Source organism: Nematolebias whitei, chromosome 17 (assembly GCF_014905685.2).
Source record: "Nematolebias whitei isolate Nwh7 chromosome 17, NemWhi1, whole genome shotgun sequence".
In the NCBI taxonomy this organism is placed as follows: domain Eukaryota; kingdom Metazoa; phylum Chordata; class Actinopteri; order Cyprinodontiformes; family Rivulidae; genus Nematolebias; species Nematolebias whitei.
Window position 1 is genome coordinate 6866734 of NC_056514.1, and position 21708 is coordinate 6888441.

The following is a 21708-nucleotide window of genomic DNA, read 5'->3' on the forward strand; positions in this document are numbered from 1 at the left end:
TTAGAAAATTAGACTTGGTAAGGTTTTACGTTTTTGCAGTGTACTCAGGGATCTGTGGTTTATACTGCTCTTAACCTTATTTTAGGTCATGAGAAGTGACTTCATCCCTCACCTGAAATGGACATCACTTGACAGCTGGAAGTGGTCCTGGACCTGGACCCAAAATTCCTGGAAGGTTCCGTTCAACTCTCTGAGTTGTGCTTGCTCAAGATGGGAGACTGCAACGAAGCCAAGCTTCAACTTGTCTGCTGGCCTCCTTAGATAGAGAACTTTACTAATTGGCTTTTATGTATGTGAATATTTCTGTAAAGTGCCCTGAGACAACTTTGTTGTGATTTGGCGCTATATAAATAAACTGAATTGAATTGAATTGAGTCCACTGAGCACCGAAGTCGGTTGGAAGCAGGACCAGACTTTTTAGTCCGGTTCGAAATCGGGTCATTTTGATGTTACAAACTGCAGAGAAGCCGAAAAGCTGCTGTTGCTGACTGTTGACTGCTGACTGATCCATGTTTTCTGACTAATCCATGTTGTAGTTACCCTGACCAGCCCTATTACTTATTCTCATATGTTGTGGAGATGTCCCCACATAAAGAGGTTCTCTTTTGAAATGTTGCCTTTGTTATCCAAGGTAACTACGTAGTACACAGCTCCTAACATTTTAACTACCTTGATTGAGGTGTGGCCTACTTCACTTGATCCCTCTCCTGCTAAATAGGACGTAATAGCATTCTCAACTCAGCAGGCCAGAAAGCTAATACTGCTAAACAAATTTTGCAGGTTCACCTAAATGCACAAGCTAATGGTGTTCCTATTGAGTAATGGTGTTCATATTGAGTTTGTCGATTATTAGAAATACTTGGTATCTTGATCGATACGTATTTCTATTTTAAACCTCATGTTGAAAACTTGGTAAAGAAATCAGAAGTAAAACTGGGTTTATTTTTTAGAAATAGATCCTGTCTGAATGCTAGGAAACACCTTGTAACTGTGACTTTCCTTCCCTCCATTGACTACATTGACATTATTTACATGAATGCACCTGCAAGCACCTTACAGATGTTGGCTGCTGCCTATCATGATGCACTAAGATTCATAACTGGCTGTAACTACAGTACCCATCACTGCACCCTGTATTCATTGGTCAATTAGCCATCATTAACTTTACAAAGACTCTCACACTGGCACATTTTCATCTTTAAATCACTTCTTGGTCTGTTGCCTTCATACATCTCCTCCTTCATGTCACGTTGTCAGTGCGGCTACAGCGTGCGCTCTCAAGACATAGTTACCTGCAGTGTACCCTCAGTGCAGACCGACTTTGGCAAAAGGGCCTTCTCCTACTCTGACCCTGTAACCTGGAATACCTTGCAAAAAGATCTGAAGCTCTCAACCTTGATCAAGTTCAAGCAAAAACTATTGCAGACATGCTCCTGTTTTCAATTTTTTACATTGCTTTATAATGTAGCAGTTTTTGTTTAGATTTTATATCATTTTTTAATTTACTTTTCATTTTATATGCTTTTATATGATTGTTTATTGTTTTCTGTACCTCATCTGTGTTCTTTGGGGCAGCTGTGGCTGAGTGGTTAGAGCAGTCGTCCTCCAATGCAAGAGTTGGGGGTTCGATTCTACCAGCAGTCACATGCCGAAGTGTCCCTGGGCAAGACACTGAACCCCTCATTGCCTTGGATGTGTGTCCCATCTGTGTATGAATGTGATACAGCACTGGCTAGTCTTAAGGCTCCAGTATACTGCCGCGTATGTCCGTTCACGCGTACGTACGCGTGTACTGTAAGCAGAGGGTTCAGACTTCATACTCCAGCGTACACACCGAGCAGCAGCAGAGCAGCTTCACAGACAAGAGGCGTTTACCTTCGGGACAAATTGATGTCGCTGATTGGTCATTTGCTGACACGCCTACTGGATGAATTGACAGGTCAAAAAAAAGCGAGCGCTGGCAGCCTCCGCCACAACGGTCTTCTGTGTTTGTATGTTGTTAATTAAAAGAAAAAAAAAGAAAAAAACAGGGAACGCTGGTTCTACAGCCCACACATCAGACCAGCCCACCAACAAATCTCCAGACCCTCCCGCAGCAATGCTGGACCTGAGTTTAATTCGCTCGTGACAAATTCCTCCATTTCTCACCATTTCAGTCATGGCTTCAACGGAGGAGGAAGAGATCACTGCCTCTTGGCAAAAAAAACTAAAGAAAAGACCAGATCAGGGATGAAGAAGGGGAATTTAATACATTGGTGTCACATACAAAACAGTCCGTCGCTGGGCAGTTTATTGTGCGACACCGCGTACACGTATGCGGTCGTAAAAATTTGAGCTTTACGCAGACATGACCTGGGGGGTACGCTCGTACCTCTGCGTACGTATGTGCGTACGTACCTCTGCGTGTGGATGTACGCGGCAGTATACTGGGGGCTTAAGTATGGACAAAGTGCTGTATGAATGGGTAAATAAGGGCACAGCTTACAACGTAAAGCGCACTGAGTATCTTGATAACACAGAAAGGCACTACAGGCCATTTAGCATTTGTTTAAAACAGGTTTCTCTTGTAAATGAGTCCTCAAAACTCAATGAGACTAACCTGCATGAATAAAGGTTGAATAAAAACTGCTGATTTTTAGTTGCCGATCTTTGCCAACTATATTATCCATTTGATCTGTTTTTTTTTATCACTTCAGTGTAGTCACATAACTTTTTAATCTCTAGGTTGTTTTTGTTTTTTCTTTTCCAACACGGTCTGAGCACTAAAGTTCGTATGCCAGTATAATTCCCAAGTTCCTGCTTATTATGGTGATTTACATAAAATGTTTCAGATAAAGTTAACACACTGCCTTAACCAAGTTAGCTGGATTAACAGTAGATGCTATGCTGCTCAATGATTTGGACATGGTAGCCTCATGACCTGACCATCCGATCCACCAGTTTACAACTGATGCACAACTGAAACAGCTGGATCTCTGAATGTTGATGTTGGATAAGTCTTGCTGAATGATGTATAATGTAATTTAAATTAGGTTGCTTGGAGATTCTGTGAAGTTGTTTGCACTTTGGAGATGATAAAGAGATCTGGCCAGAGGAAGGAGAGGAGACACATTTTCTGAAATGGCTAATATACATGAACACAATATACAATATATACAAGATAAGAAAGCACAGCTGGTTTTAGAGCTCTACCAGAGATGAGAAGCTAACAAGATGGATGCCCTTCCCACCAACATTGGACAGGTTGAAGTGAGGCGTGCGCCTTTCACAACAACGCATCAGGACAAGGAAGAAGACGTGCCAGGGGCATCAGCAGTAGCAATCACTCTGTTCAACAGCTACTGGCTCAAGGCAGGACAGCTTGGAATCCAACACTGTCTCGAGAAGATTTTCAATAAGATGTTCAATGGAACTGAGTCCAGTTTTAGCTCTTAAGACCTCAGCTGACAGAGCTATTTTATCAAAGGTGGCATAAAACTATAAAGGAATGAGAAAAGAGGCTGAATGAGATGGAAAAAATAAAGAAAAAAAACCAAGAGGACAAAAGACAATAAACAAAATTAAGGACAACATTTTAAAAGTAAACTGCAAATCAGGAGAAACTTAAAGATACCACTAAATAAGCAAGTTGATTAATGAGCAAAAAAGAGGCAACTGAAAACTGTGTGATGAAACAGAAACAGAAAATACTAAACCTAAGATGTTTCCCAAAATTCTTTGCATTTGTTGACACTGAAGTGATGGATTATGGTCCTCTAGAGCTACATCAATTTGAACAGTTGGCCTAAACAGTCTGTGGTGGTTTTGTGTGTTAAATTAACAAACTCAGTACTGCAGCAGGCCGTGTAAACACACGATGAGCCCAGCGTGAAAAAAAAATGAAAAAAAAATGAAAAAAAAGTTTAAAGTTGTATGAAGTGTAGGGCAGCACGGTGGCTCAGTTGGTAGAGCTGTTGCCTCTCAGTGAGAAGGGTGCCGGTTCAAATCCCAGCTCAGGACCTTTCTGGGTGGCGTTTGAATGTTCTCTCCGTGCATGTGTGGATTTTCTCCGGGTACTCCGGTTTCCTCCCACAGACCAAAAACATGCATGTTAGACTGATTGGTAACTCTAAATTGTCCCTATGTGTGAGTCAGAGAGTGAATTTGTTTGTCTCTATGTGGCCCTGTGATGGACTTGCGACCTGTCCAGGGTGCACCCTGCCTCTCGCACAGTGATAGCTGGATACGGGCACCAATGACCCCCGTGACCCAAAAAGGAAGGAGCGGGTAAAGATAATGGATGAACGAAGTGTAGTTCTGTAAAGCTATCAGCAGTTTGTATATTTCCTGCAGTAGACAGAAGTCTTTGCAAGCTGCGTTTATAGAAATAGGAACACATTTTCATACGTCAGGCTAACAAAGAGCTGGGGCTAAGCTTTTAGTAGATTTGAGCCATAAAAAACAATTAAAACTAAAACTTATATTGCAGTGCAAGTGAATATTAGCAGAATTAAACTTCTACATTTTTGCATGACACTGTTAGACCTGCTTCACTCAGGAAGATGACTCCGTTGCACAATCAAATATACTATGGCTGAAATGTGACAAACTTTAAAAAACTTCAATGTGAAGACAACAACAGTTCTGCCATATTCCTATTCACACTTGTTTCTCTTGTCATTCTTCCCTATTTAAGATGCTCTTCTGCATCCTAACCATGCTATTAAGGCTCATCTCAGTAAGACTCGTGAAATGTCAGGATGCAGCTATGCACCACAATAACACCACATATATTTTGTCTATTATAGGTTGTATGACTGAATTTGTCACGATTGTAGCCATACTCCAAGTACGAGTCTACTGCAGACAGTTTTTGTTTTTAGGCTACTCCCTTTCTCAGGAGTCGCTACAGCAAGCAAAACTGTGGCCTTTTACGCTATCACCAACCACAGAGCTACCACAGCCCATACGTGTGGAGCAGAGGGATTGTCATTCCCCAATCTGTTACGGAAGCATGATCCATGGTTTACTTCCGGGTCGCACGGATCGCCGTTGTTTATGAACAAAAACTGTCTTAATTTACTTAGAAAAGTACGTGCTCTATCTCCGCCGATCTTCATGTAGCTAATTTACGGCACTCGTATTTCCATTTCAAATCATTGGTTAAGATGATCTGCGACACATTAGACCTGACCCCCAGCCTGGGCTGAATGAGAAAAACCCTGCAAGATACAGAATGAATTATTTCCATGGTGAAATGGCGCCGCTCATTGCTGAAGCTGCACATCATTTTAACCATGATGTAAATATATCAATGATTTTAAGGGAAATATGAGTGGCGTAAATTAGCAATATGAAAATTGGCGGAGACAGAGCACATACTTTTCTAAGTAAATTAAGACAGCTCTTATTCATAAATGGAATTATACCAGTACATTTTCCTTAATCTAGCATATTCAACGGTGATCCGTACGAAACTGGAAGCATTCTTTTTAGCGCATGCGCAAATGAGTTAAGACTACAGATCGGCTTACGTAACAGATCGGGGACTGACAGGGCTCCCATCTAGGACAAACTAGCTACACCAGCTTTTGTGGACCCCACGTCATTAATTTACTACCACCACCTTTCCCCCTGGAACCTTGACACTGCCAGTATACAATACACAACAACCTAATTACTGAAGTTTTCACCTTGCTCCATGACCCATCATGCTCTATCATACGCTTGCATGCTCTATCATTCTCTATTGTGCTCTATCATGCTCTATCATGCGCTATCACGCTCTATCGTGTTCTATCGTGCTCTATCATGCTCTATCGTGCTCTATCATGCACTATCATGCTCTATCGTGTTCTATCGTGCTCTATCATGCTCTATCGTGTTCTATCATGCTCTATTATACTCTATCATGCACTATTGTGCTCTATCATGCACTATCATGCTCTATCGTGCTCTATCATGCACTATCATGCTCTATTATGCTCTATCATGCACTATTGTGCTCTATTATGCTCTATCATGCTCTATCATGCTCTATCATGCACTATTATTCTCTATTATGCTCTATCATGCGTAACAAGGAGCTGGTTACAGTCTTAATACACCCTTGAAGATGTTGCCAAGTCCCTGCTAAGACCATGTAAGCTCTGCCAGATTTTGTTTTTACCATGTATGGGTTTTTTCTGGTGTGAAAAGAACCTTAATTTACCACTGCTTTATCAATAAAAAAAAAAAGTTTTTGTTACTATGGAAAATGATGTGTGCTGTGGCTGGTAGATGTATTGATCTGTTTGATGAGCTGAGACTTGTCATTCTGAAGGAATGTCAAACTTTAGTTCATGCTGAGAATACTGTACAGAGTCACCTGGCTCTTGGACTGCCTGGGAAACAGTTTGAATAACTGGAATCTACAATGAGGTTTCATGAGTTCAATAAGAACAATTGAACATTTTGGGCTGTTGAAAATTGTGCTAATTCTTATCAATCAAAAGGAAAGATACAATTTCTACCAACACATGGTTTGCCCTGAAATCTCAGTCCTGTAGTAAAACCCTTAATGTCAGTGTTCTCTTCTGTAAATGCTTACATGAATGCTGGTAGATCCTACTGTCTGTGAATTTTTGATCATAAATTGGTAAATATTCAAGCCAGATTTAGAATCTGTAGTTTTGTTTTTTATTTACATGTTTTTGGTTAGTTTCACAAGAAAAATAAAATAAAATAAATAAAAACATAGACAGTCAGTTGAACCACTGCTGAGAAAATAATGTAACAATGGAGAGACATTTAATATTCCAGAACATCAGCCCATCTGAGAGGGTGTTGGAAAGGAGGCACCAACCGATTAAAGCTTTCTCTTTGTTGAGGGTGAATTTCTGCTACAAACAGAGAGGTTCAAGTAATCTGAGTTTTATCATGAGCGATGGTAATATTTAGACGGACGGTGGACTGACAAATCTGTCATGAAAAAGAAGGAACTGAGCCTAAATGTGAAACTCAATTTATTGGCTATTTATGTTCCAGTCTTCATCTATGGACATGAAATATGTAATAATTTCATGTATTATTATATATAATAATAGTCAATATTATATGTAATACTGAGTTTCCTCAGAACAGGGGCCCAGCCCCAGCACAGCTTTTATCAAGAGCAGCTACATTTTATTGAAAGGAGTCAACTGAGGTGGTTCAGACATCAGTCGAATGCCTCATGGGCACCTTTTTTTTGGAGGCTTTCTAGGCATGTCCCACTGGGAAGACACTGTGGGGCAGGTCCACAACTCACTGGAGAGATTATATATCCTCTCTGTCCTAGGAATTCAGTGGTGCGAGGTGAAATGTGTTGCTGGAGGAGAGATTTGCCTGGGTTCCTCTCCTGTACACGTTACTCCATGATGTGATCAAGAATTTCATTCAATTCTTTCAATTCAGTTTATTTACACAGCACCAACTTATATCAATAAAAAAACTGTCCAAATCGAGAGTCTAATTCACATCCAGAATAAATCTTCAATTGGGAAGGAACATCTCTCTTTGAACAGGACCAAACCTCAAGCAGAACCAGGCACAAGTGGATACTCCCCTCGCCCAAAAGACTCATTCAGATTCATCTCTTTATCAAAGTGCTAAAAGAATAAAGTAAATATCATAAATAATATTATAAGTAATATTATAAATACTAGTAGTTATATAAGTAAATATAGAAAAAAGTAAGTAATAAAACAATACAATAAATAGTTACCATCTTTTATTTGTTAAACTGGTAGTTGTACAACAGAAAAAACAAGAACAATGTTTTGAGAATTACTCAAGTTTTCTTTAAAAACCAACAACAGAGTAATCTTAAAAACTCTTAAAAATAAAAATTGTAGTTTTGTCAAGATATCTTCCTGATGCAGCTGATTTAGTCAATTTTCAGCCATTTTAACTATTCTGTCCTTGACCCTGAGTGTTGTTACGAACAGCGGGACAGTTTTCACTTCATCCACTGCATGAGCTCCACACATCAACTCCACAATTTTCAGGCAAGTGTGTTTCAGAAGTTGTTCTCCAGTATTGTGCGGCTTTTTAGCCTTTGCGATTAAAAGGGAACACTCAAAAGATGATTCTGTGGCTCTGTGCAAATCACGACCTGTTCTTTCAAAGGCTTTTCTGGTGTCAGTGGACCTTTCTGACAGTGCCAACAGCTTCTGAAAGTACTGTATTTTCTGCCGTACACGGCACGCCGCCCTATACATTGCTTCAGTCCAAATAAGTCTAAAAAAGGTGGAAAAATCCATAAATATATCGCTTTGCCATATAAGTCACATCTATTATGTGTCACCACTGACGTGTCACGTTGGTTACGTGTCACCACTGACAACCCGGAAATGTGGGCCGGTGTTGTTGGGCTGTGGGAGTGTGTACGGGAGGACTTTAACAAGAATTTAACAAGATTAACACTTAAAAACAATTATTTGTTTGCTCAAAATTATAGTAAATATGTGTCTCAGTGTACCTTTTGCTTAATAAATGCACTTTGATGGTCAAATCTGGTGTATTTTGAAACACGATTTGCGGAAGCAGTGGGTGCGCTTAGAGGAATGAGCCTCTGCATTTCTTCAAAATTTAACAACATAAACACCTAAAAACAATTATTTTTTTTGCTTGACTTTATGTTAAAGGTGTGTCTCAGTCTAACGTTTGATTAATAAATGCACTTGGACGGTCAAATCTGCTGTATTTCAAAAGCCGATATACGGAAGTAAACGCGTGCACGTGACGAGTCACTGTGCAAATTTAAAAAGACAATTATTTGTTTGCTCGAAATTATAGTAAATGTTTGTCTGTATTGAATTATTCCTTAAAAAATGCACTGTAATGGTCAAATCATCTGAATTTCAAAAATAGCTTTGCTGCTGAGGTGCTACAAAGCGTGCACGTGTAGATGCATGAGCCGCTGCATTTCTTTAAAATTTAACAAGATTAGCACCTAAAAATTATTTGTTTGCTCGACATTATAGCAAAGGTGTGTCTCAGTTGAACTTTTAATTAATAAATGCACTTTAATGGTCAAATCAGCTGAATTTCAAAAATATTATCTCCACCTCGGGATCGTGCAGACGGAGGAAACCAGGAAGGAGGAACGCTGCTCATTTCTTCGGAATTTAACAAGAAAAGCACCTAAAGTACAGAGTATATACTAGAATATGGTTTTGGAACAAGAAGATTTTTTTGGGGGGGGGGGATTTAAAAGACATGTCTCTAGATATGTTGAAGAAGATGTTATAGCAGGCTTCCTGTCTGAGTCTGTAATTGATTTACATTATCTAAGTGTTTGCATGTATGCTGTTTTCTGAACCTCATAATTATAATAAGACAATAACTGGGAGATTTTTTATGAAGGAAGTCTGTGATTCACTAATTCAAATAAATTTGTAAACTGCAGTGAATATAAGTTAGTCTGTAATTCAAGTTTTCTGTAAGCATCAACGTCCCCAGGTGGACGGTGTGATTCTCATTTGTTATAAAAGCTCACGACTCAAAATGTCCTGGAAACAAGTGGAATCCTTGAACAGAATGTGAAGCATACAATCATTTCCCTCTTCATACACGACCTCACAGACATTTAAACATTATACAATTGCTGGGATGCTGTAAAATGGAAAATAGCGATCCATCAAGCCTTCCCACTGCATCTCACCTCCTGCAGCATCTGCTCTGCATTTCCTTTTATAGATCGGAGACATTTTCTTTTTGCTGATGTCAGTAGGAGCATTTCAGGCTTCAGACAGACGTTATGAAAAATGGGACAGGGCTTGTTGTGTCACTTTGCTTTTGCCTGTCTTACTCTCACGCTCTTCTGCTAAAGCACTCCAAACAACTGTGGCCCATCGAATGACTGCCAAGGACCAGGCTGCAGGATTGGATCAAGACTTTGTGTAAATGCAGTTTTAAATAGAACACTGATGTTGCTGCATTGTAGTTTGGAACAAATTTAATGTTTACGTTGTGAACTGCTTTGAATTAAAAATGGCTTGGGGAAGAAATACATATCAAGATATGGACTATTTACGTACACAATTAAACAAGTAAATTATATTACTATATTCAGAGCTTCATTTGTAAACCAATTGATACCGGAACACAAACAGCAGGCGGTCTGGTGAAATGCCATTTCTTGCATTTTGGTGTATTTTAACCAGTTGTTAAACATCTGTAAACATTTGATGAAAGTGATTAAAAACAGGTCTTGTTGTAAATGACGAGACTAACAACTTATATAAATAAAGGTGGAATTGAAATTACTATTTTAGAGAACAGTGAATAGAGCAGCTCCGATTCAGTCAGACGTCCTAACCCCCCCCCCCCCCCCCCACACACACACACACACACACACACTTCACTGTCCGAACTCTTCTCAGCTGAATTCAGTCCTGCGTGTTGTTCTGTTCCAGTCTCTATCACCACGGCCTTCAGGCGCTTCAGTTCTCTGGTGTCCAGCTAAGGACAATCATCCATCCATTTATTTGAGATATAAATTGTCTTTTTGACATTTTGATTGTTATTTTGACAAATTAGTGCCGTCGTTTTGAAACGTGATGTAATGTGAATAATACACATCAAACATTTCAAACGTTTTTTTTTTTTACTGTAAGCTTTTTTATTTATTATCTCTGAAATGTTATGCACTGCAGTTGTGCGCGCGTCCTGCAGAGCTGTCTAGAGACGCTTCTGTGTGTAAAATGTGCACTGTCTGCAGGGAGCACAGCTGAAGGTGGATGAAGACGCTCATTCCCGCGGGACATGCAGTCCACGTCTCTGCTGGTCAGGAGTGTGTGCGTGAGCTGGTGCGCGTAGTGCGGCTGGAACATCCACTCCACAGTCTGGGCAACATCTCCGCCTTGTATTTTTAATAAATAATCAAAATAAAAATGCGCGATGACTTTGGACTTTTATGGACAGAGATTTGAGTTGCTGGATCCGAAACAGTTGCCGGAATACACGCGGTCAAAATGATAAAGTTCCTGGATCTTGTTTCGACATGATCCGGCTCAAATTAACCACTGCTGGGGATATTTTCAACTGATAAATTCATACTGAGTATTTGTTGTTAACTGTCAACACTTTAAAATTTAAAACACCTAAAGTCTGTAGCACTATTTTGTATAATGTCTGTGTTTTGTAAAAAAAAAAAAAAACAAACAAGAAAAAAACAACAACGTGGTTATATTTTATGTCTCCCGTTGTGGATTGAAAATGGTTACAAAGGCTGCATCGACATAAAAAAAGGTTCCTTTCGAAATTGAGTTGTCAGGTCAAAATTCAACTAAACAACTAAAATATGTTTATATGTAACCTTGTTAACTGGATAATTTTAAAAACAAGCGATGCCCCAATTTCCATTTTGGCATGTGTCTGCAGGCATAAAAAAGATCTCTATCAAAAATTAGGTTGCCATACCATAATCCAAAATGGCCACCACCATATACGTATGTAAACCACCCCAAACATTTCAAGAAATTGTTTTATAGTTGTTATATTGCTTAAAAGTATACTTTCCTCAAATGACTGGGGTGGCCTAAGATTGGGCCACCCACGAGCCACCATTTGCCACCCCCTGGCTCCACCCTTGCACTTGGTTGTGGATAACATTTCTTTCCACTCATCAGGATCCGTCACTGTGCTGCCTCAGACAAGAACAAATCTACCTCTGATCTTCTACACAGTGTAACTCCTACACACTTAAATATCTTGTGCCAAAAACATTTAGGTTTACTTTCATTCCCTGTTCAATTCCAGTCCAGAAAAACTTGAACAACGTATTGTGAAAAATACAAAAAAGAAATATAAAAATCCCTCAGCGGTGGGGGGACATCGGCGTACCACTCGTCGTTTCAGTTCTATTTCTGGACAAAAACAGGTACAAATACATGAATCACTTAGTTAATCAATAGATGAAAAGCATTTGATCATTTAACTGGATTCTGTTGAAAAATCACTTACAAATTACAAATATACACATTAAGTTCAAATTACAAATGTAATTTAAACATCGTTTGTCTACCTTCAACGTTTTAATTAGTTGGATGAAAGACTAAATTTTGATTACTTTCTGTTCAACTGACAAAACTTAATTAAGTGAAACTTGTTGACAAGAAAAAAAAAAGGTCAAACAGAATACAGTAAAATAATTGCTGAATGAATGAATTATTATTGCAATAACTGTCCTACAGTAATCTCTCATTCATAACATTTTGGGCACTCTATGTATTATTACTCTATAATATATGGTGTAATTAGTGCCGCTGTTTGCTTGCTGTGACAGCTCTGTTTTCCCACAGGGATCATGAAGGACTCAATTTACCTCACAGAATCCATCACTGTTGGATCTCAGGAGCCATTTCTTTCTAAAACTGATGGAGATTAAAAAAAAATCGTATTTACCCTAATTAGACCAATATAAAAGGGGAGTAGATATATCTATTTGAAAAGTAGTTTTAATTTTCTTCAGCTGTTATAATAGAGACAGTTACAGTAGACAGAGTCGAAAGGAGGGAGACTGTTCCGGGGTCAGTATCTGGATGGAGGATCATGTCCCGGGACTCTAAAACTCATTGAATAGTATTATTTGCAGATGCTGAAATCCCAGAGGTTTGCAGGTACAAGCAGTAATACTCCACATGCTCCACATGCTTGCACACAAACACAACTTAAACACGGTTTTCTATCAGAGGGCTCATTATTTTTCCTAGTGCTGAGCTTTATTATAGAGAACAGGTTGCAGCAGTACATTTCCACTGAGGAAGATTAGTTGTGTGTAAATGGAGGTGCACAGCACAGACTATAAGTTTTGGCTGCTGAGTGTAGTTAACTTGGAATTCAATCACAACTTGAAGTGCACTCACTAAAACAACAGCTAAAGTGATGAATATGAAAGTGCGACCACACAAGAGTTACGAGGATCACAGAGATGTGACCACCCTTCTACAAAGCCTGACACTCAAATAGTTTACATTTTTGTGTTTCTTTCCTTTTTGACACTTTATTGAAAATAATAATGTTTTTGGTGCAAGATTTTCAAGTGGGTAGGAGTTACTCTGTGTAGAAAAATACAGGTATATCTGTCTGTCTGTCTTTTTAATCAATTTTAACCACAACCAGGAGCAATGGCGGAACCAGGGGGTGGCTAATGGTGGCTAATGACTAATTTTAAGCCACCTTAAGGGCCACCTCAATCATTTGTGGAAAATAATTTTACACACAAGAAAAGGTTAAATCATGTCATCTGGACAGTTTCTTTTTGAGAGAAACATTGCATCTTTCATTTGAAAGACGTCATCAGTCTGAGGCCTGCCACCAAGAACTGTCCTATAAATAGCACCTCATTGAGGTGTTCCATGCCAGCCTTATGTGGAATTCCCAGAAACTGGACTTACACATGCAAAAAGGGACCATGATTGTTTTGGATGGATGGATGGATGAAGGGTATTTCCAATTCCCCCTTTTCACTCTATGATGGCTGACAAAAAGAATCTAGTCTAGCAATTAAATAACATTACTATTATAACATTACTAAATAGTTTAAATCCTACTCTTCGTTTTAAATCTGACAGTCGGTGAACTGACTGGTTACTACATCCATCCATCCATCCATCCATCCATCCATTATCGCTACCCGCTTCTTCCTTTCTATCGCAGGGGTCACTGGTGCTCATGTCCAGCTGTCACTGTGTGAGAGGCGGGGGACACCCTGGACATGTCTCCAGTCCATCACAGGGACACATCGAGACAAACGAGACAAACAACCATTCTCTCTCTCTCTCTCTCACCTAGAGACAATTTAGAGTTACCAATCAGTCTAACATGCATGTTTTTGGTCAGTGGGAGGAAACCCATAGAAAACACACACATGCACAGAGAAAACATGCAAACTCCACACAGAATGGTCCTGGGCTGGGAATTGAACCAGCAACCTTCTCGCTGAGAGGCAAAAGCTCTACCAACTGTGCCACCGTGCCACCCTATTTAATTTCCCTGTATGCACAATTTTTTTAAACAATCTAATAAATTGTTAGATCATCTTTTAGAGTAGCTATTTATTACAAATCTGATGATTTCGGACAAAATCATACTTTTTTACTCCCAGTAAAATATGGTATTCATTTAGAAAGTGCCAGTAATAGTGATGCAGTAACAACCTCAATCTTTTGACTGAACAACAGTTATTATTAGTTAATTATTAAAGCTAAATTGATTAATGTTCATCCTAAGCAGTAAATAGGGTAGCGCAGTCGATTAAAAACATTTTCTGAACATTTCTTGACTCGTTCTGAACAGAACCAAAGACATACTGTGTGTTTTTGTGATGCAATACAACTTTTCACATTGTTCCATGGAACTCGAGGACATTTTTTCAACAAGAATGTTGGATTTTATAACACTTTTATGTGTTTTAATCATGATACACAACCTTGGTATAACGGAATATTTTTGAAAATTCTGCCGAAGTTGAATATTTTGAGAACCACTGTTTAGACGTGGCAGCATGTGCACCTTTTTCGTCTGTCTGTCTGTCTGTCTGTCATGTGTGGCTCCTGCTTATTCTGTTCTATTTGATAGGGCCTCTGTCGAAAGAAGTGAGCAAGTTGTCTGAAATTGATTATAGTGGTTAAAAGATTAAATCAGTGTGACTTACCAGTCGGAGTGTGTGAAGCCACCAGGACAGTTTTTGCTTTCTTGTATGATTTTATTTTTACATGAAAAGACTGATGTCCTTGCTTCTGTTCCTTTTCTCCTCACAGCTCAACCAAATCCGCCAAAAATTCACGAAGGATGGTGGGCTTACAAGGAGGTTGTTCAGGGGAGCTTTGTTCCAGGTAAGCCTCAAACAGCACGCAGCACTTTGATGTGTGGAACCTTCCCACAGAATATCAATTTTTCCTGCATACACTCTAAACGCTGTGAGTGCTTGATCTTGCAGTTGACGCTTATTACATATTTAAGATAACATCAGGCCACCTTGCCGATGGCAAGAGTTTTATTTTCTCACTCTGACAAAAACTCTTTGTCCTTTTCACACTGTAGACATCTTTTTTACGTGACTGACTGACAGCAGCTCACTTTACCTCCAACCCTTTCCATCATGTGCATCTGTGTGTCAGGCCAATTATTTTCCATGATTGAATTTTTTTGCTGAGCTGAATGCTTTTAATACACCCAGCAGCTGTATGTGACAGTGTGTATGTAAGGTATAGTAAGTACTTTGGAAAACTAATTAGAAACAATTAAACTGAGGACATTTGCCTTATCAGTTTTTACTTGAATCACAGATTGGAGGTAAAATTAAAAAAAATAAAAATGTTTTGCAGCAGAAATACAAGGAACAATGTCCAAAGTTTTGCTGTAAAACACATATTGACACATTTAGGGAAAACAAAATAATTTCCAAATACATAAATTTTAATTTATTTTTCAATGGTGGTTGAACCCTGAGGCTCAGGTCAACCAACCCATTAGATGTCACCTTCACTTGAGACCTACGAGAAGAGAAGTGGAGGTCCACTGGTAAAATGGGTGACAGAAATATATACTGATACCCAGGGAGGCTTAAGAAAAAATATTGACATGTCTCTGAGTGATCTGGTGCAGGTGTGTGAAGTTAAGGGTTAGACCAGGGCTTTTCAACTGGAGGCCCGGGGGCCAAATCATGCCCACGGATGAACTCAGTTCGGCCCACCAGTGTGTTCATTTTCAAATAAAACTAGATTTTAAGCCATAAAACAAACTTACTTAATGACAATAACTGCTGGATGTCTGGCCGCTGAGCTCTTGGCTTTCAGTAACTGTGGGCCCAGAGCAGTTTAGTTGAGTAGCCCTGGGTTAGACTCACCTCCAACACAGTGTTGGCTCCAGAAGCCAAATCTTGAAGAAGGGGCTAGACACCAGTTTTTCCCCTACCGTTATTCAAGGAGGGCGCCCCACCCTGTCAAACAGAACCAAGCACCCTGCCTACCAATTTGACTTTCACCCACAACAACACCCCCACCCCCACCCCGTCAACAACTGCCAGCACTGACGTAGGACTAAGCGGTGCACAATACAGATGCACTAGCTGAGAAGTTACAGACGAAGCTCTTTACTTCTCTTTCCACCCCCCACCCCACGTTCAACAACTGCTGGCACTAACTGTTTTCTCACCCTCCCCCCCCCCCCCCCCCCGACAGAAATCCCTGAAGACATGAGCGTGCCCTGCCAAGGCAATTGACCTAGAGGAAACAATGGACTCTCTCATACTCTGTAGGTAGTTGCCCAGTAAGTTTGTGGACACTAACAAGTCAATGGTTGAGTGTCTTTGTTTTGGAGTTCTAGCTGTTGTTTTTGTGTTTGTACCAAAAAGCAGTTTGGACTGCCTGGCCTTCTTTAAGGGTTTGGTTAGTGTCCTAGGACATGTGGATGGAGGACTTCAATACCAATGTAGGATATTACAAAGTTACCTCGAGAGGTGTCACTGACAAGAAAGGGCTCCTTGATCTGAATCCTTTTGGTGTTCTGGTTACCAGGTGTGGGTTGTCCCTCCTATAAGGTGGTCCATCATTTGTTTTCAGGTCCAAAAGTTATGATCATTTTTGTAATCGTATCTACATTTTACATTGTCTACTGTGGATAATGTTGAAAGATGGAGGGAACACTTACAGACCTTAATCGTATGTCTCTCAAGAAGCAGAATCCGAGGACTCAGGCAAAAGCAAGCACATTACCCTGGCAGAAGATGCTGAGGTAATTATACGCTTCCCAATAATAGGGCTCTGGAGGTAGACAATATTTACACAGAGACACTGAAAGCAGTGGATGTTGTCATGGTCAGATATCATTTCAGTGTCATATGGAGGACCAAGACGATACCTTTAACAGACCACTCCACCAAATTCACCTCATTTTTAAAGCAGGTAACTAAAAGTGTATGCCAACTTTGTGGGGATCCTTCTGCTCATCCTTTCAGGAAATGTTTTACACAATATATGGTTTTGTTTGTGTCCCAAAATCATGACTTCCAGGATTCAGTAGAATGATTAAAAAATCTCAGCTCTTTAAGATCTGTGCTATTTAAATGCAGATATTTAAACAGAGGAAGCTGTTTCCTCATATTTGATGTTTAGTGCATAAAGAAGTGGCCATGTCTTGGAGCAGCAAGGCTGACAATTCAAACCATGTTTAGATTTGTCTCGTGCTAAAAAGTATTCAGACCTTTGAAATTACTTAATATGTGTTGGAACTAGCTGATGGGTAAACAGTACATGGATGCTTTATAGTACAAATTCCAGAAAAGTTGGTGTATTGTTTTTATGCTAATAGTGCTTAGTGTGTTTTTAGTTAAAATTTTTAAGTTTTAGTTCATATCTTAGATCTTATTACTGTTTTTCTTTTACATTTTAACACATTTGTTGGCTGTAACTGGGACCCTGTGTACATAATTTCGTTCCACCACATGCACCACATGTGGTGTGGATGACAAATGAACCTTAAATCCTTGAAAAATCTAGTTTACTGACACTTAAGTTAGCTCTAACAAGCCTTAACACATATCAGCCCCATCTTTAGTTTATAATGGGGCAGGGATTAGTTGATTGAATAAAGGCAGCACAGTGGCTCAGTTGGTAGAGCTGTCACTTCTTGTTGGATCGAATCCTGGCACAGGAACTTCTGGGTGGAGTTTGTAGATTTTCTTCGGGTTCTCCGGTTTCCTCCCACAAACAAAACAAGCATGTTAGACTCAAAACTGTCCCTAGATGTGAGTGACAGAGTGAATGGCTGTCTTGTTTGTCTCTATGTGTTGTTTGTCCCTGTGATGGACTGGAAACCTGTCTAGGGTGTCTCCTGCCTCTTGCACAGTGACTGCTGGACGTGGGCACCAGTGACCTGCATGACATTGAAAGGAAGAAGCAGGTAAAGATAATGGATGGAAGGATGTATAAATAAAATGAATAGGGTTGTGATAAAAAAAAGCATCATAGAAGTACAATAGGTAAGTCATTGGAAAATGCTGAACAAACATTTTAAGTTGCGGTAGGAAAACTGAAAGCTGTCAGTTTTTGGAAAGTAGAGAGACAGACCATGGAGCTCTGGACTCAAAAGTTTCTCTTTAAATTTGGGCTTCTGGATGACATAATGAACCATCTCAATGTGCTGAACTTGCAGTTTTAGGAGGAACTGTGTGATCCTCATGTCTGAGGCAAAGCTGTAGGAAAAACCAATTTTATTCTTTAGAATTTTTCATGCTACCAGTATATTACAAACTAAATCTATAACCAAGTTTCAAGTACTCATTTTGCTGAAAAACTGAACAGATTTGGTACCACATTCACTCGATAGTTTATTGACTTTGAAGCTACAAATAATATGTTTGAAATCTTCGGTAATCCATCTGATGCAGAAACAGCCCATTTAAATGTGAACATGAAGAAATATAGAATTATCTGCCCACGGTTTATGAGCACCAGAGTGCATCAAAGCAGAAATGAGTCAGCTTCCTTTTTAGTTTTCTTATGATTAATGGCTGTATGCTTGGATTATTATTTTTTTTTTCAGGATTTATTTTATTGTTGTTATCAGGGCTCATGAAAACATGATTTCATTTGAAATGGGTGAAAAATACTGCTAGTACCCATGGAGTCTTATGAGAAGAATTATTGACATGTCACTCATTTAAAAAAAATTAATAAAAAAAAAAAATAATTAATCAACAAGGAAACGTTTCTACAATTTTTTTTTTTTTGTATTTTGAACCTGTCCAGAACACAATGACTTCAGTTTTCTGATCATTAAAACTTAAAAATTATGAAGCCATCCATGCCTTGATATCAATGAGACATTTTGACAGAGGGTGAATGGAGCTGGAACTGTTGGATTTTAAGGGCAGATAAATCTGGCAATCATCAGCATAACAATGAAATGAAAGACCACGTTTCCTCAGGATAGACCCCAAGGGGAGCAGATACAATGAGAACAGAAGGAGCCCAAGAATGTAGCCTTGTAGGACCCCGCAGGAAAGAGGCCCAGAAGCAGATAAACTATTACCTACATTAACACAAAAACTTCTGTCGCTCAGATATGAACAGAACCATTGTAACGCTGCACCCGTAATCCTAACCCAGTGTTCTAACCGTGATATAAGGATACTGTGGTCAACAGTGTCGGATGCAGCAGTAAGGTCAAGGAGTACCAGGATCACACACTGACCAGAGTCATTCTCTAGCAGAATGTCGTTACAGACCCTTACCAAAGCAGTTTCAGTGCTGTGTAATTGTTTAAAACCAGACTGGAAAATCTCAAAAGTTAGATTTTCATTTAAAAACTTGTTTAGATGAATAAAAACTATTTTCTCCAAGATTTTAGAAAGAAAGGGAAGTTTTGAAATTGCTCTGAAATTTGAACAATCTGAAGGGCCATTCCAGGTTTTTTAATTGATGGAGTTATCACTGCATGTTTAAAAACATCAGAAACCAAACCTGCAGCCAAACTGCTGTTTATAATGACAATAACAGAGGGTCCAGTTGATGGTGAAACTTGTTTAAAAAATGACACAAGGGATGGGATCAGCAACTGAGGGTTTCACCAACAACACCATTTAAAAATGAAAGGGGAAAAAAAGAGAGGGAAATGAGTTCAAAGTGACTGAAGACTGCTGAACAGGGGACAAAGACAGAAGGGTCAGCTGTGGAGTGTGAAATCGATGACCCAATCAACTCAACCTTGTCAACAAAATGCCTGACAAACTTATTACAAGTGTCTCCAGAGGCCTTGATGTTGGCAGACTGAGGCATGTTTAAAATGGAGTTAATGGTGTTAAAAAGAACACGGGGTTGTGACTATTTAAGGTGATACTTTTGGAGAAATATTTGTATTATAAACCTGTTTGTATAATATTAAGAGTAGCAATGATTTGTGCTTTTATGCCAGAGTCTCCAAAAGTCCCCAATTACACCAGGAAATGTTGCTAAACTTGTCACAAGTTGCTTTTTAAATGAAGGCGTCAATAGAGTGGCCTGAATTCCCACTAAATACAGCAACAAAGTTGCTAAATTGGCTTCCCTTCTAGCTTGCTAATGGCTACAAGTGTTCAGCTGAGTCAGACTGAACCAACTTAAAACTAACGAAGCAGAGAACATTTCTACACAAACACACACAATTTTGTCTTTCTATATTTACAGGGACTTTTCATTGACTTCCATTTATTTTTCATTCATTTCTATAGTCTATCCCTTACCTTTACCCATTACTAGTACTTATCTAACCATAAACCCCCTCATCCACTAATTGCACATCTTCTTATGGGGCCCAGGCTTTGGGTCCCATAATAAGCTAGAGTTGAATTCGAGCCTAAAAAAAATCCGACCCAGCCCGAGCCCATAGGCATTGTGGCCGAGCCCGATCCGACCTGACTACTCTAATTAGAGGCCCAAACCCGAAGCAAACCCGACATGTTATTTTAATTGAGCTTTTACTGCTTTTGTAAGCAAATCAGTTGGACATTATAGTTTAAAAAATGTATTGGGAAGATATAAGATTTCTTGTTTATTTACAAGTCACCAAATGGATATATTACATTAACATACAAAACAAATAGCCTAAAAAAATAAATTCTAAAGATAGGTTATACAGATGAACAAAATATTTTAGAGCAAAATTATTTGGAAAAATATAGAACAAGACTATTTTAATTGAACGCGCCGCTTGCTTTGACTTTTGTAGCTTCAGGTGCTGCAACGTCCTTTACTGCAGATGAGAGCAGGGTGCAGACCTGAGCGTGCACCTGACACATCAGCAGGTTTCACTGTGCTGGCTTTGTAGAGTGAGTTCTCTCATTTTTAGCTCTTGTTTAATACTTTCCAGCTCCATTATGTCGCTTGTTGTGGGTCAATTGCAAATCCTCAGATGTGTGATGAACGCAAAGCAGGGTGGGCGGGGCCACATGCGCCATTAGTTGTGAAATGTGCCAGTACTACTCTCTCTCTTTACATAGTCTGATTGAATTCTGCACTCTATTTTCTTTCTTTCCTTAGTAAACTTACTACCTCCTCCTCTAGATCAACAATTTTATATTGTACATTCTCATTTAGTTTTCTTTGCGCTGTATGATTCGTAAAATCACACCAGCCCAAGCCTGACCCAGAGCTGTCATTTCTAACCCTCGCCCAAAGCCGGGCCATAATAATAATATACTGGTTGGGCGGGCCTGGTCTGTGTCGGGTTTTTGATTGCATCAGCGGAAGCGGACGAGTGACGATCCAATTATATGTTAACATGGCTTGCCACATGCCACATGCCGCATGCGGCCATTAGACTGCGCGCTGACCAGCCTTGAAAGAGGTAAAACAAAGTTCAGTTAAGCTTCAGATGGATTACTGCCAGCGATCCATCAAAGCCCAAATGGACGTTCAGCCACTGCACTCAGCGGTAAAGCACCCAAACAGGTGGGATCCCAAAATATCCTCGCAGACATCAGAGCATGGTCCTTGTCTGAATAATGCAGAATGCAGGCAGAAGCAGGGATTTAATGCACTTTGACGGCCATGAAAGGACAAACACCCCCTCAGCTCTGATCTTCTGCCCCCTTTTACTGAGTCGACCGGTAATAACTGTATAAGCAGTCAAAGCTTAATTAAAAATGTTGTGGGTTAGGGTTTAAATCTGTAATTACTATTAATTCGTCGGTTCGGGTCAGGTTCGGAAATAATGGCTATGGGC

At 39.6% G+C, this 21708-nt stretch overlaps 1 protein-coding gene across 1 annotated transcript in view; it reads left to right on the forward strand.

Annotated features, from left to right (window-relative positions):
* ca10a (carbonic anhydrase Xa) overlaps positions 1-21708 on the forward strand; it is a 937335-nt gene that overhangs the window by 92543 nt on the left and 823084 nt on the right. Inside the window, exon 2 of the mRNA XM_037691574.1 lies at positions 14766-14840. Coding sequence (XP_037547502.1) covers positions 14766-14840 — 75 coding nt within the window. The remainder of the gene's footprint in view (positions 1-14765; positions 14841-21708) is intronic.